This window comes from Balaenoptera musculus, chromosome 4 (genome assembly GCF_009873245.2).
Source record: "Balaenoptera musculus isolate JJ_BM4_2016_0621 chromosome 4, mBalMus1.pri.v3, whole genome shotgun sequence".
NCBI lineage: Eukaryota > Metazoa > Chordata > Mammalia > Artiodactyla > Balaenopteridae > Balaenoptera > Balaenoptera musculus.
The window spans coordinates 7,304,206-7,318,486 of record NC_045788.1 but is presented as its reverse complement, the minus strand read 5'-3'; the positions used below and the strand labels follow the sequence as shown (position 1 = coordinate 7,318,486).

At 37.6% G+C, this 14,281-nt stretch overlaps 1 protein-coding gene across 1 annotated transcript in view; it reads left to right on the top strand.

Moving 5' to 3' along the window:
• The window catches only part of KCNH8 (potassium voltage-gated channel subfamily H member 8), a 392,154-nt gene that overhangs the window by 323,625 nt on the left and 54,248 nt on the right, over nucleotides 1-14,281 (top strand). The window contains exon 11 of the mRNA XM_036850697.1: nucleotides 3,929-4,143. Coding sequence (XP_036706592.1) covers nucleotides 3,929-4,143 — 215 coding nt within the window. The remainder of the gene's footprint in view (nucleotides 1-3,928; nucleotides 4,144-14,281) is intronic.

Genomic DNA, 14,281 nt, shown 5'->3' with positions numbered 1-14,281 from the left:
AAAATTAAAAGTGACAATCATTTTTAAATTTGCTTCAAAAACCTTTCTTTACCTGTGGGTTTCCTTAGTACCACTATCGGTTTTATAGTCTGTCCATTGACACAGTCTGCTTTTAAAAGGGCATTTAGTGCCATTTACAGCGACATGGATGGACCTAGAGATTGTCATACTGATTGAAGTAAGTCAGACAAAGACAAATATATGATATCGCTTATATGTGGAATCTCAAAAAATGGTACAAATGAACTTATTTACAAAACAGAGATAGAGTCACAGATGTAGAAAATAAATTTATGGTTACCAAGGGGGAAAGGTGGTGGAGGGATAAATTGGGAGATTGGGATTGACATATACACACTACTATATATAAAATAGATAACTAATAACCTACTGTATAGCACGGGGAACTGTACTCAATACTCTGTGATGACCTATATGGGAATAGAATCTAAAGATGAGTGGATATATGTATATGTATAACTGATTCACTTTTCCGTACAGCAGAAACTAACACAACATAGTAAATTAACTATACTCCCATAAAAATTAATTTAAAATAAAATAAATAAAATTAAAGGGTATTTAGTTATTTTTCTAGCAGCTTATGGTTTGATATACATGTAAGCAAATAAATGCACAATTTTTAAATGTATGTAATGTGGGTTTTTCCATAATTGTGGTGAATTTTTAAATTTGGTAACTAGCAACAGTTCTAGGAATGGAATACGAAGGCATCATCCCTGATACTATGTCACGATAGGTACAAATTTGATGGCTTGTATGTAAATACTATTGTTTGTAATACACAATTCCATCGGATTTTCTTATTTTTAAAAAATTCTACTAACAAGACTTAGTTCATTGCCTTGTGCTTCTGGCCCGCATTTCCTCCATAAATTGAGCTTCCCGTAATTAATGTTTTCCCATCTTTGCTGCTACCATATATCTCTCAAAAATGGACATGACCATTTGAAACACGCCTATGTTATATTGGGACTAAACCCAAAGATAATAAATTAGTAATATTTTCTCTCTGTGGTTAGCATTATTTCAACGGAGATTGACTATTTTACTTCCCCTAGGGTAATATTATCTTATGGGCCAATTTAAATCAATACTGACTTTGATAAACTTAAACACATGGCTTAAAATATAGATATTTAGTACATGTTCACTCTGCCAACAAAATAATTAATACATAATGTCGTAGGGGAAAAGTATCACCAAACAGCTGTCAAGCCATAATTTATTCAAACAATCCCGTCATCCTATCAATTCTTGAAGGCATTCTTAATCTGATGCTTTTTGGGTAGGCAGTTGACACAGAGGCAGGGATTTTTCCAGGGATAGAATTTGTCTGCCTTATACACATTCATTTCATGTCCTGGTAATTGAACACTTTCTTCATCGTGATTTAAAAGAAGATGACAAAGCACGGATAAATGCACTCTTCACAGATGGCATTAGTCTACCTAATTATAATCAAACATAAGTTATAGCTCTAACCAGGATGGTTTGCACATGCATCCCATCAACGTTTTTTTTGCCCAATGGAAGAATAATGATTAGCAAATATCAGTAATGGAATTCTGAATAATAGAGACTCTAAGGGACCATAAATATCTTCTTTTCTTTTAGAAATAAGGATACTGAAACCCGGTGTAATTAAGAAACTTAGATCTAGGCTCTAAATCTAGGTAGTGAGTAATCCACAAAATCATAAAATTAGTGAGGGTGAGGACCAGGCTCCAGCTGAGGTCTGGCACACATGTCAGTGGTCCATAATTATCCATTGAATAAATAAATAAACTAGAATTCTTTCTAAGATGCCAAGTTTAGCAAGATGCTGGAGTCATTGTGGCCGAAATCACCAGGTATGAAAGTATGATGACCCTAAAGTTTTTCCAAACACCAGTTGCTTAACAGAAAATGTGAATCCTCACCGTGGCAACATGGTGCATCATGGTAAATTCTCCTCAGATATACAAAATTTGAAAATGTGCTGTATTCAGTCCATCCTGGCTATATTTACATCTTGCATCAGTATCCAACTTTGAGTTTTTGAGCAGCAATTTAGATTTCTAACAAAACAAGCAAGAAAAAAAATTTCCAAGTTTAGCAGGATTGGTGACAACAATAAATCAAACTTGAATTCTTCAGCACTATGTGGCTGTTTATTCTCTTAGTTGTCTATAAATATAGATTTTAGTCTTTTTTCTTCTGCCAAGTAGGTTCAATTTCAAGGTTTTAATTCAAAGATAATACCTAGAATAATTTAAAATGTTTTGATCTGGCACAAATATTTATGAATATCTCAGGTATTCATAGTTGATGTGGCACATCTCCTTTTACTGTCAAATTCAATAAAACAGACATTTATTGAAGCCTGCTGCATGCCAGAGACTTTGCTTCCAGAAATTCTGGGCACAGTAAAAAATAAAAGTTTCAAAGTTAAAAAGCTAATTGAATGATAATGGACGGGGCAATTTGTTCTATAACATTCCAAAGATATTATTTGCTTGGTGGTTTTTGGTTGGTCAATTAGTGGTTGTTGGTTTCCTATGAAATGAAACAAAGTGGACATAAAACTATATAAATAAATAAAAGTTATTTTATTTATTTATAGGCATGATGATATTTGAAGACAAAGCAAAGACAAAGTAGAAACTCCTAAGTTGGAGCCTTGAATCCAATGCCAGCGTCCTTTGTGAACTTGGTCATATTACCTCAGCTTTTAACCTAAGTTTGTCTGAGAATTGAATGGATTTTCCTGCAGATTTCTCACATGGATGCTGAGTGAATTAATGGCTCTGTCTAAAATAAAACTGAAGCTGCAATCAGCTCTTTGTTAGTAATTACAATTATGCTCACCCACCTGCCAGGTTAAACTGATTCGAATCAATTTTAAGATTTTAAAGATTCAAATAACTTGTCCAATATTATCTAATCAGCAAACTGGAGGAAGTAAGCTAGTTCCCAGACAGGTGAAGTGTAGCCTAAGACTGATCGACAGAGGTGTTACAGACAAAAGATCAGAGGTGCTGGCTGTGGGGTGGGACACAGAAAATGTGAATAAAGTAGTGTTAGATTATCTCTCCCCACAGTGGAAGAGCTCATAGTTTTTATTTATTCACTTTCTTTGTTGCTGGATAAAATGGGATTTTTACACTGTCACAGAACATTAAAACTATGACTTGTATTTTGCATTTTTATGTAGTAGATTTCATGGTCTGTAATGCCCAGTAGTTGCCTCTGCCTCTCAACTCTCCTCCTCCATGCCCCCCGTTCCTGTCTTGTAGACATGTTCAGAGATAAATAAAACAACTCGAGTATATTAGATGGTGATGCTTATATTATTGTCCAAAGTGCTAGAATCAAAATGATTAATATACTTCTTGATGGTCTAAACCTCAGAATCCTGGAGCATTTTTACAGTCAGAAAAACTGAGCCATTATTGTTTCCCTTGAATGGTTAAAGCAACTGTGACGAAAAATGTCAACTGCTTTGTCTAAAGTCATTTATCAAATCCTGTGAGGGACCTGTCTGGAGCCCATGTATGACCTACAATTCCTAACTCTCAGGCTCCTAGGCTTTATTCTCTAGACCAGTTTTCTCAACTGGGGACAATTTTGATTGCCAAGGCACATTTGGCAATGCCTGCAGATATTTTGGGTGTCATCTCTGGGAATGGATGATGTGAGATGCCGCTAAACATTCTACCCCATACGGAATGCTCCCCCTGCCAGCAAAGAATGATCAGGCCCCAAATCTCAACACTGCTGAGGCTGAGAAACCCTGCCCCAGATAAAGGTTCCTCTTCCTTTCAGTGTAATTTCAGAGAAATGAAGCCTGTAAATCAAACAAAGTTACCAGTCCCAAGCTTGCTTTTCATTAAAGCTACATGTCTCTTTTTTTCACTGTTTCAAGGGAAAGGGGATTTAATTGGAGCCAATCTATCAATTAAAGACCAAGTGATCAAGACCAATGCGGATGTGAAGGCGCTAACCTACTGTGATCTCCAGTGCATTATCCTCAAAGGACTCTTTGAAGTGCTGGACCTTTACCCAGAATATGCTCACAAATTTATGGAAGACATTCAGCATGACCTCACATACAACCTTCGAGAAGGTCACGAGAGTGATGTAAGTCTGACTTCTAATTGGTGCTGAGACCCAAACACATGGGGCCTAGAGATCATTTATAACAGGAAAGGCACATGTCCTGACTTCACTTCAAATAGTCTCTGAGCAGATTAAGGTAGGGCTGTTCGGTTACTAATTGAGCAGTTAGATAATTAGCTACAAGTCAAACCTGGAGCTTGTTATCAACATTTTAGGAAAGTATTATTTACGGATGACTTCTCTTAATTCAGTTTCTTTCTTGTTTATTTTCATGTGCTTATAGCCAGAATCAATTTCAGGGACATATAATATTCAGCTAGAGATGTGTGACTTCTCCCGAACTGAAAGATTTCTGGATAGAGTATGTGGTGCAGAGTTTGCTGTGTGTGTAATTATTCACTACTCCACTGGCTTGACATGCATTTTGCTTAAGAATATCTTTTTATTTGTTAACCGGTACTCAAAACAGCCTATCTTAAAATGAATAAATATGCACGGAAGGATTCAAGCCAAAGATTGTCACGCTGAAAGCATAATGAACATTTTCTGAAATTATATATTTGCTGCATGTTTCAGTTTATACAAACAGCTTTCCTGTCAAAATATGTACCAAACTGCATCCCGTGATTAAGCTGCTCATGAACATGACTTCATTAGATGTGTCAGAGAGACCGATGATTTAATAGGGATGATTGTTGAAAGGCAAGCCAGAGCACGTACGCAGAGCATTCTCTATGAACAGAAGCCTTGATCTGCTGCCTTGAGCTTTGTCCCAGATATCTACTATACTCGATTTTTTCCCTAAGGGTTTAAGAAACGAAGCTCTTGTTTTGACTAACCCACTTGTGGGGACATTTTGTTCGTCATCAGTATTCTCCACTTGAAAGGTAAAGAACGAACCCAAATTGCGTATGACTTCATCTTGGTGGAGGATATCAAATGGCAGACAGTATGTAGATGGTATCCCTTTCTGACGTTCAAGATTACCATTTTTTTTTAAATTTTATTTATTCATTTATTTATTTATTTTTGGCTGGGTTGGGTCTTCGTTTCTGTGCGAGGGCTTTCTGTAGTTGCAGCAAGCAGGGGCCACTCTTCATCGCGGTGCGCGGGCCTCTCACCATCGCAGCCTCTCTTGTTGCGGAGCACAGGCTCCAGACGCGCAGGCTCAGTAGTTGTGGCTCACGGGCTTAGTTGCTCCGTGGCATGTGGGATCTTCCCAGACCAGGGCTCGAACCCGTGTCCCCTGCATTGGCAGGCAGATTCTCAACCACTGCACCACCAGGGAAGCCCCAAGATTACCACTTTTGAATGTGTGCTTCAAGCAGCAGAGGAGGTATCAATTGCAAACATATTTGTGCTAAGTACTCTGCCTGTGTAAAACATCTCAGTTAGTGCTTAAAGCCACTGTTGAAGGTGAGTGTCAACTAGGTTTTACAGGACAGAAAACAGATGCAGAATGGTTAAGTAACATGTGTGAGGTCACACAAACTTGTAGGTGGCAGGGACAGAGTATGGGCACAGGTGTCTGTCATTTTAAAATCTGTAAACTTGTAGTCATGTTGTCTCTTATTTATTTATTTATTTATTTATTTTTGGCTGCGTTGGGTCTTCGTTGCTGCGCACAGGCTTTCTCTAGTTGCAGCGAGCAGGGGCAACTCTTCACTGTGGTGCGCGGGCTTCTCATTCCGGTGGCTTCTCTTGTTGTGGAGCACGGGCTCTAGGCGCGCCAGCTTCAGTGGTTGCAGCACGTGGGCTCAGTAGTTGTGGCTTACAGGCTTAGTTGCTCTGTGGCATGTGGGATCTTCCCGGACCAGGGCTCGAACCCATGTCCCCTGCATTGGCAGGCGGATTCTTAACCACTGTGCCACCAGGGAAGTCCTCTGTTGTCTCTTCTTCTTGATGACACTCTTCTTGTCTTCCCTTTCAATAAATCGAGGTCTACGACTATAGTTGCCTTTTGTGCTCTCCACGACAGCGTAATGTGACAGCTATTTTTGAAGAGTGGAGGTGAGTTAGGGCATCGAAGTCACCAAAAAGGGAAAAAGAAATGAGGGAAGAGAGAAATAGCCAACATTCCTCAGCATAGACAAATGGAAAATATGGGATCTCAACCCCTAGTTTCTTCTTATTTGGTTACTTTTAAGGATTCTTACCTTTAATCCATTTTTTATCTTCTTCTTCTCTTTGCTGAAACATTAATCGTAGTGATTTTAAAACTCCAATGTCTGAATTGCCAATGAGACTATTTTCATTATCTGTTATTTCTCTTGTGTGTGTTTTTTTGTTGTTGTTGTTTGTTTGTTTGTTTTGGTTATTTGGCCCCCACCCATTTTTTTTTTAGCAGATATCATGATCTTGTTTCATTGTAGATGTTGTTTATGAAAAAGTGTTCACATTATTTTCCTCCAAATAGGGTTATCGTTTCTTTTGGCAGGCAGATAGAGTACCAGCAAATCACTTTCATCCTGCCCACAGTTCCTCTTCAGCTCTGTTAGGCTGATCTGTTTCAGTGTTGCCCTTAATCTGGTGGTATAGCGCTCACTCCTAAGACATGATTTTTTTCAGGATCTCAGCTAAAATCCTTGGATGTTCACCAAGGCTCCTCCAATTTGGCAGGCCTTGAATTCCAGCCTGCATCTCCTGAGCATCATGTGGTTACGGAAATCACCTGGTTTCTTGGAGCATCACCCTGTGTAGGCTCAAATGGGGAGCTGGCTGATGCCTCAAGGGCCCCATTGATGCAGTGACCTCCTCTCTGGGGCTTACTCATCAAATCCCAGGTGGTTTGGTACACCTAAACGTCCTCGGCCAGGAAGACTGCTCCTTCCTCTTCCGCCTCACACTGAAACAGCCGATTCCCTCAGGAAAACACCTATATAAACATGGTCTTCACACTGATGGGCTTCCCTTTTCCCAGGCAGCACAGCCCCTTCAAGTCTGACCTAAGTTGCTTGCTCTCCAGGGCTTTCAAACCGTTATTTTATGTATTTTGTCCAGATCTATAATTATTTTTTAGTTCAATATAAGCTATTTCATTGTGGCTGAAACCAAAAGTCTTGTTTCTTTACAGAGGACTCCTTCTAAGCTACATTTTAAGGGCTAATGGGAACTGGTGCTTACCTCTGGGACCTTATCGTTTTATATTTTGTGTTTCCTCATCTTGTATCACTCAGAAGTTCTATTTACATTATATCCAAGATCCTGGGATGCTATACCTTCTAAAGGTAAATTTGGACCACCCTGACCCACAATTTCATACCCTGGGGGAGAAGTCTTGTGCTATTTCTAAGGATACTGTGACTTTGGGAGGAGCTTATATTCTGACGATTACCTGTGGTCATGGATTCCTGCTCTCTGCTCAGCAACTCTGGTGTCAGACCAGTGTGGAACCCAGCCCTCTCCTTAATTCCCACACACGTGCAAACAAAAATATCCAATCACACAGGGTTTCTGGTGGGTTGAAGCCTGTGTGAAAGGTTGGTCAATGAGTTCTAGAAGGAGGAACATTTGTATGATGGAAATGCAAACAGTATAAATGTGACTTCACTCTATATCCTTATTCTTAAAACTCCTGTGGCCGCCCTGCCCCATTGTTCAGCCCTTTATTCTTGCTCTCACCTCCTCTCCTCTCTTGATCCTCTCCCTTCATCCACAAATTCCCCATTGTTTCTGACACATATTAGCTTAACTCTCTCCGTTTGATTGCCTTGTGTCTTTCTAATTTTGCCTTCTGGATATCACCTTCTATCCCAAGTAGCTTATAAACTATAAGGTGACAGAGAACATTACCAGAACATCTGGATAAAGAGGAGACTGATAATCAACCCATTTTGAAATAAAGACCAAAAAAGCATTTTAAGAAATAGTCAAAAGGTATGCATGTAACCATAAGCTGTGACTCTAGAACTCTGATAAATTACGTATCTTTAGAATAGTAGCTCACCCAATTCCCACAGGAAAACTAATTAAAATGTGTAAGATATTTTCTAAGTTTGTGAAAAAGCTAGCCAGTACTATTTTGATCTCATGCTAATTAGAAGTTTTATGCACTCAGTGTATTCTCTGTGTTTGCCCTTATTTATATCTCCTGGATGACCCCAATAACGACATAGATTAATTTAGCTATTTCTGTCTATGGAGATGCTAAGAAATTTGCTTCACAGCTTCTCATGGTAAACCCTATAAAATTGATTTTAGCACAGACCCATCTGTTGTTGGTTGTGAAATTCAGTTTGCCTTAACATAAAAATTTTGAATTTGAGATAAATAGTGATGGAAGAGTATCTAAAATATGTTTTCAAAAATTAATAGTGCTAAGACACTGAAGGTCAGATATTGCTATGGTTATGTGTAGATATGTTCTGGGTTTGCACATCGTGGAATCTGACTTGGTGGTGAGGTTGTGAAGCAGCAAATGGCAATGGTTGTCGGAAAAAGGTGATAAATTCTCTGGTTTTACCTTAACGGGTGTTACTCAATGAAACCTATTAAATTTTTTTGGTCATTTTTTTTACTGAAGTATAGTTGATTTACAGTGTTTCAAGTATATAGCAAAGTGATTCAGTTATACATTTATATATGTATTCTTTTCCAGATTGTTTTCCATTACAGGTTCTTTACAAAATATTCAGTATAGTTCCCTGTGCTCTACAGTAGGTCTTGTTTATCTATTTTGTATATAGTAGTGTGTATATGTTAATCCCAAACTCCTAATTTATCCCTCTTCCCTTTCCCCTTTGGTAATCATAGTTTGTTTTCTGTGTCTGTGAGTCTGTTTCTGTTTTGTAAATAAATTCATTTGTATCATTTTTTTTAGATTCCACATACAAGTGATATCATATGGTATTTGTCTTTAATTTACTTCATTTAATATGATAATCTCTAGGTTCATCCATGTTGCTGCAAATGGCATCATTTCGTTCTTTTTTATGGCTGAGTAATATTCCACTGTGTATATGTACCACATCTTCTTTAACCATTTCTCTGTTGATGGACATTTAGGTTACTTCCATGTCTTGGCTATTGTAAATAGTGCTGCTATAAACATTGGGGTGCATGTATTTTTTTGAGTTAGAGTTTTCATCCTTTCCGGATATATGCCCAGGAGTGGGATTGCTGGATCGTATGGCAACTCTGTTTTTAAAGGAACCTCCCTACTGTTTTCTCCACAGTGGCTGCACCAATTTACATTCCCACCAACAGTGTAGGAGGGTTCCCTTTTCTCCACACCCTCTCCAGCATTTATTATTTGTAGGCTTTTTGATGATAGCCATTCTGACCAGTGTGAGGTGAAACCTCTTTGTAGTTTTGATTTGCATTTCTCTAATAATTAGCAATGCTGAGTATCTTTTCATGTGCCTATTGGCCATCAGTATGTCTTTGGAGAAATGTCTATTTAGGTCTTCTGCCCATTTTTTGATTGGAAACCTATTACAGTTTAAGTGTGTTGGTTACCTCATTTTTTTCCCTTAGTTTTCCATTATTTTTATATAATCTGATCAGCATAAAAAATAAAGTCTCCTCCTTCACTCTCCCCACCTCTTTAGTAAAGGGAGAGATATTTCCCTAGGTTCCTGAGTGTCAGTGACCTCTGGGTGAAGGTCTTTGAAGTGCCACCTCCACTACAGCACAAGAGGTTACACCAAATTTCAGAGAAGGTTCCTGAACAGAGACAAGGGAGCCTGTGAGGAGCACCCACTTTTAGCAGCTTTCCTCCAGTTTTGATGTATTTGATGGTATGTGGGTGATTTATGGTGCTGACCCGTAGCTGCTCAGAACCTCAAGCTTCGTCACAGTACCCCAAACCCCCCATCAACACACACTCTGTCTACACACCAAGCCCCATATTTCAATAGTGTAGTTACAAAACTACGCACTCCAGTCTTGACTCTCGAGTGAAACAAGCACATTTATAGACATAAGTAATGGAAAACTTTCCAGAGTGGTCATATACATCAGATCACACCTATATATTAAACATAATTAAATGTAAAAGTTTCATGCTAATGGGAGAGTCAACTTGCTCTCACCAGCCTGTGGGGTGTGTATGGGGTGGCAGGGTGGGCAGGTAGGTACTGAGACATATCTCCCTGACCATGACAAAAGAGAAGTGATGTAATAGTTCTCCCTGTCTCTACTCTTTTTCTTTAAATTGAGTTATAATTAACAAACAATATTAGATTAGATTAAGATGTACAACATAGTGATTCAATATTTTTAGATCTTATAAAATGATCATCACAATAAATCCAGTTGCCATCTAGCACCATACGAAGTTGTTACAATATTATTGACTGTATTCCCTATGTGTATGTTACATCCCTGTGACTTATTTATTTTGTAGCCAGTTTTTTTTTTCACTAGTCAGAAGTTTTTACCTCTTAATCCCCTTCACCTATTTCATTCCACCCCTCCCAACCCTCTCCCCTCTGACAATCACCAGTTTGTTTCTGTTTTATTCTGTTTTGTTTGTTCTTTTGTCTTTTAGTTTCCACATATAAGTGAAATCATACGGTACATGTTTTTCTCTGTCTGACTTATTTCACTTAGCATAATACTCTCCAGGTTCATCCATGCTGCTGCAAGTGCCAGGATTTTATTATTTTTATGGCTGAGTAATATTCCATTGTATAGTATACCACATCTTCTTTTATCCATTCATATATTGACGGATACCTAGAGTGTTTCCATGTCTTGGTTATAGTAAATAGTGCTGCAGTGAACATGGGGGTGCATACATCTTTTTAAATTAGTGTTTTCATTTTCTTCAGGTAACTACTCAGAATTGGAATTGTTGGATCACATGGTATTTCTATTTTAAGTTTTTTGAGGAACTTCCACACTGTTTTCTGTAGTGACTACATCAATTTACATTTCCACCAACAGCACACAAGGGTTCCCTTTTCTCCACATCCTTGCCAGCACCTGTTATTTATCGTCTCTTTTATGATAACCATACTTAAAGGTGTGAGGTGATAGCTCATTTGCGTTTCCCTGATGATTAGTGATATTGAGCATCTTTTCATGGGCCTGTTGACCATCTGTATGTCTTCTTTGGAAAAAAGTCTATTTAGGTCTTCTGCCCATTTTTTAACTGGGTTATTTGGTTTTTTGATACTGAGTTGTATGAGTTCCTTATATATTTTGGTATCAACCACTTGTTGGATATATCGTTTACAAATACCTTCTCCCATTCAGTAGGTTGCCTTTTTGTTTTGTTGGTAGTTTCCTCCCCGTGTAAAAGCTTCTTAGTATGATGTAGTCCCATTTGGGTTTTTTTGCTTTTGTTTCCTCTACCTGAGGAGTCATATCCAAAAAATTTTGCTAAGACCAATGTCAAAGAAGTTCCTGCCTATGTTTTCTTCTAGGAGTTCTATGGTTTCAGGTCTTACATTTAAACCTTTAGTCTGTTTTGAGTTTATTTTTGTATATGGTGTGAGAAAGTGGTTCAATTTCATTCCTTTGCAAGTAGCTGTCCAGTTTTCCCAACACCATTTATTAAAGAGACTTTTTCCACATTGAATAATCTTGCCTCCTTTGTCATAGATTAATTGACCATATAAGTGTGGGTTTATCTCTCAGCTCTCTCTTCTATGCCATTGAGCTTTGTGTCTGTTTTTGTACCAGTACCATACTCTTTGATTACTAGCTCTGTAGCATAGTTTCAAGTCTAGGATCCTGATACCTTCAGCTTTGTTCTTCTTTCTCAAAATTACTTTGGTTTTTTGTGCTCTTTTGTGGTTCCAAAAAAATTGGGGGATTATTTGTTCTAGTTTTGTGAAAAATGCCATTGGTATTCTGATAGAGATTGCATTGAATGTGCAGATTGCTTTATGTAGTATGAATATTTTAATGATATTGATTCTTCCAATCCATAAGCATGGCATAATTTTCCATTTGTTTGTGTCATCTTCAATTTCTTTCTTCAATGTCTTATACTTTTCAGAATACAGGTCCTTTGCCTCCTTGGTTAAATGTATTCCTAAGTATTTTATTCTCTTTGTTGCAATTATAAATGGGATTGTTTTCTTTATTTCTCTTTCTGATAGTTTGTTATTAATGTGTAGAAACACAATAGATTTCTGGATATTAATTTTGTATCCTGCAACTTTAATTAATTCATTTATTAGTTCTAATAGATTTTTTGGGGTGTTTCTATATGCAGTATCATATATCTGTAAATATATACATACATACTATCATATCATCTGTAAATAGTGACAGTTTTACTTCTTCCTCTTTAATTTGGATGACTTTTTTCTTTTTCTTGACTAATTGCTATAGCTAGGACTTCCGATACTATGTTGAATAAAAGAGAGGAGATTGGGAATTCTTGTCTTGTTCTTTATTTTAGAGGAAAAGCTTTCAGCTTTTCACCATTGAGTATGATGTTAGCTGTAGGTTTGTCATATATGGCCTTTATGATGTTGAGGTGCATTCCCTCTATATCTACTTTTTCTAGAGTTTTTATCATAAATGCATGTAGAATTTTGTCAAATGGTTTTTTTCTTTCTGTATCTTGAAGGAGTGGCCTTGTGGGATGTGGGAGCATCCCCTGTGTAGACTGTTTGCACCCATCCTTGCCTCTTTTCTTAAACCCTTACCCACCCTAGTTCCTCAAGTCTACAGGAGAAACCTTTTCAAAATATAAATTGGAACATGCCATTCTGTTGCTTAAAGTATTTCAATGGATCCTCATGAACTGTTAATAAAATCCAGACTTCTCACCATAACTTTCAAGATTCTCTGCATTCCAACTCCTGCCTGTCGTTCAAATTTATCTGATACATCTGATATCAACTCGTGTCCAGCATTGCATTCCAACAAACTGGCCTGCTTTCCCTTCCTTACACATGCCAGGTGCCTGCCTGCCTCTCATGCCTCAGGGCCTTTGCATTGCTATTTTTTCTTTCTCCAGTTCTACTCCCCTGACTACCTGACTGCCTGCCCTGGAGTTTGCCTCTCCCAGTTATCCTCTGTCACATCACGTTGTTCATCTTTTTCATAGCATTTAACAAGATCTCAGTTACTTTAATATGTACGTTTTCATGTTCATTGTCAGTTTCTCCTGCCAGAATGTCTATTTTATGAAGGCTTTGTCTTGTTCTACATATATCCTCAGTGCCTAAATCAGAGCATGATGCAGAATCAACATTTAATATCTATTTGATACTTGAATGAATAAATGTCAGAAAACTTACTTTGGGACCTGGAACCTATGTGAAATTTTGAGAAAATGAATTAAAAGTCCTAAAGAGAGCAGGCTATATAGCCAGTAAATGGAGTCTAAAATGAAAAGTTATGGGACTTTAGAATTATATATCTTAGAAGTAACAAAAGCAAAGAGAGTGTCAATAGCAGGTTTGAAAGAACAAATTAAAAGAACAGCTAAATTGCAAAACAGCAATTTTTCACTTCCCCTAAGTTCAGGACAAGAAGTTTTCAAAAGCCATAGGAGGAATTTAAGCTGAAAAATAAGAAAAAAAACTCTTGCTATGTAGGTAATGTAATTTCTCCAAGTGGTTTGGTATAGTAGGTGTTAAGATGAAAAAAAAAAAATAAGATCCACCTTCAAATCTAAGGTAACACATATATTTTCTGTAGACATAGATTAACTATTATAACACTAATACCCCCAGAAAGTAGAGAACTTTTAAACATCAAATAATTCTGAACTGTTATTCACCTCACTTTTATTGCCCAGGGCATGAGGCCACAAATTTTTTGGATGAAACGAGCATGTGGAAAACTCCAGGGTCTAGTAGAGCAGCTTATCTATGGTTATAAAATATTTAATCAGAATGTAATACACAGGTCTGTTGCCCTAAGTGGTAAACTTAGGTAACTAGGTATAAGGTCTGTAGTATATATGATGGTCAAGCATTTCTCATATTTCTTAATCAGCATTAGCCTCAGTGGCATCTGAATATGAATTTATATTTCTATTTGGGTATGGACCACAAGTCTTTAATATGCAAAGGTGAATCTTTACCTCCAGTTTTATGTTTTCAGAAGGCAGCCCTATCTCAAATGCAAATGTCATTGGAAAAAACATCTAATTCCCAGGCCCTATTTGAGTTATGTTCACTTGAACCTCTTGGCACTAGACAATTTCTTCTATAATTAAGCTGTACTGTATCCATGAGGTTTGACTCCT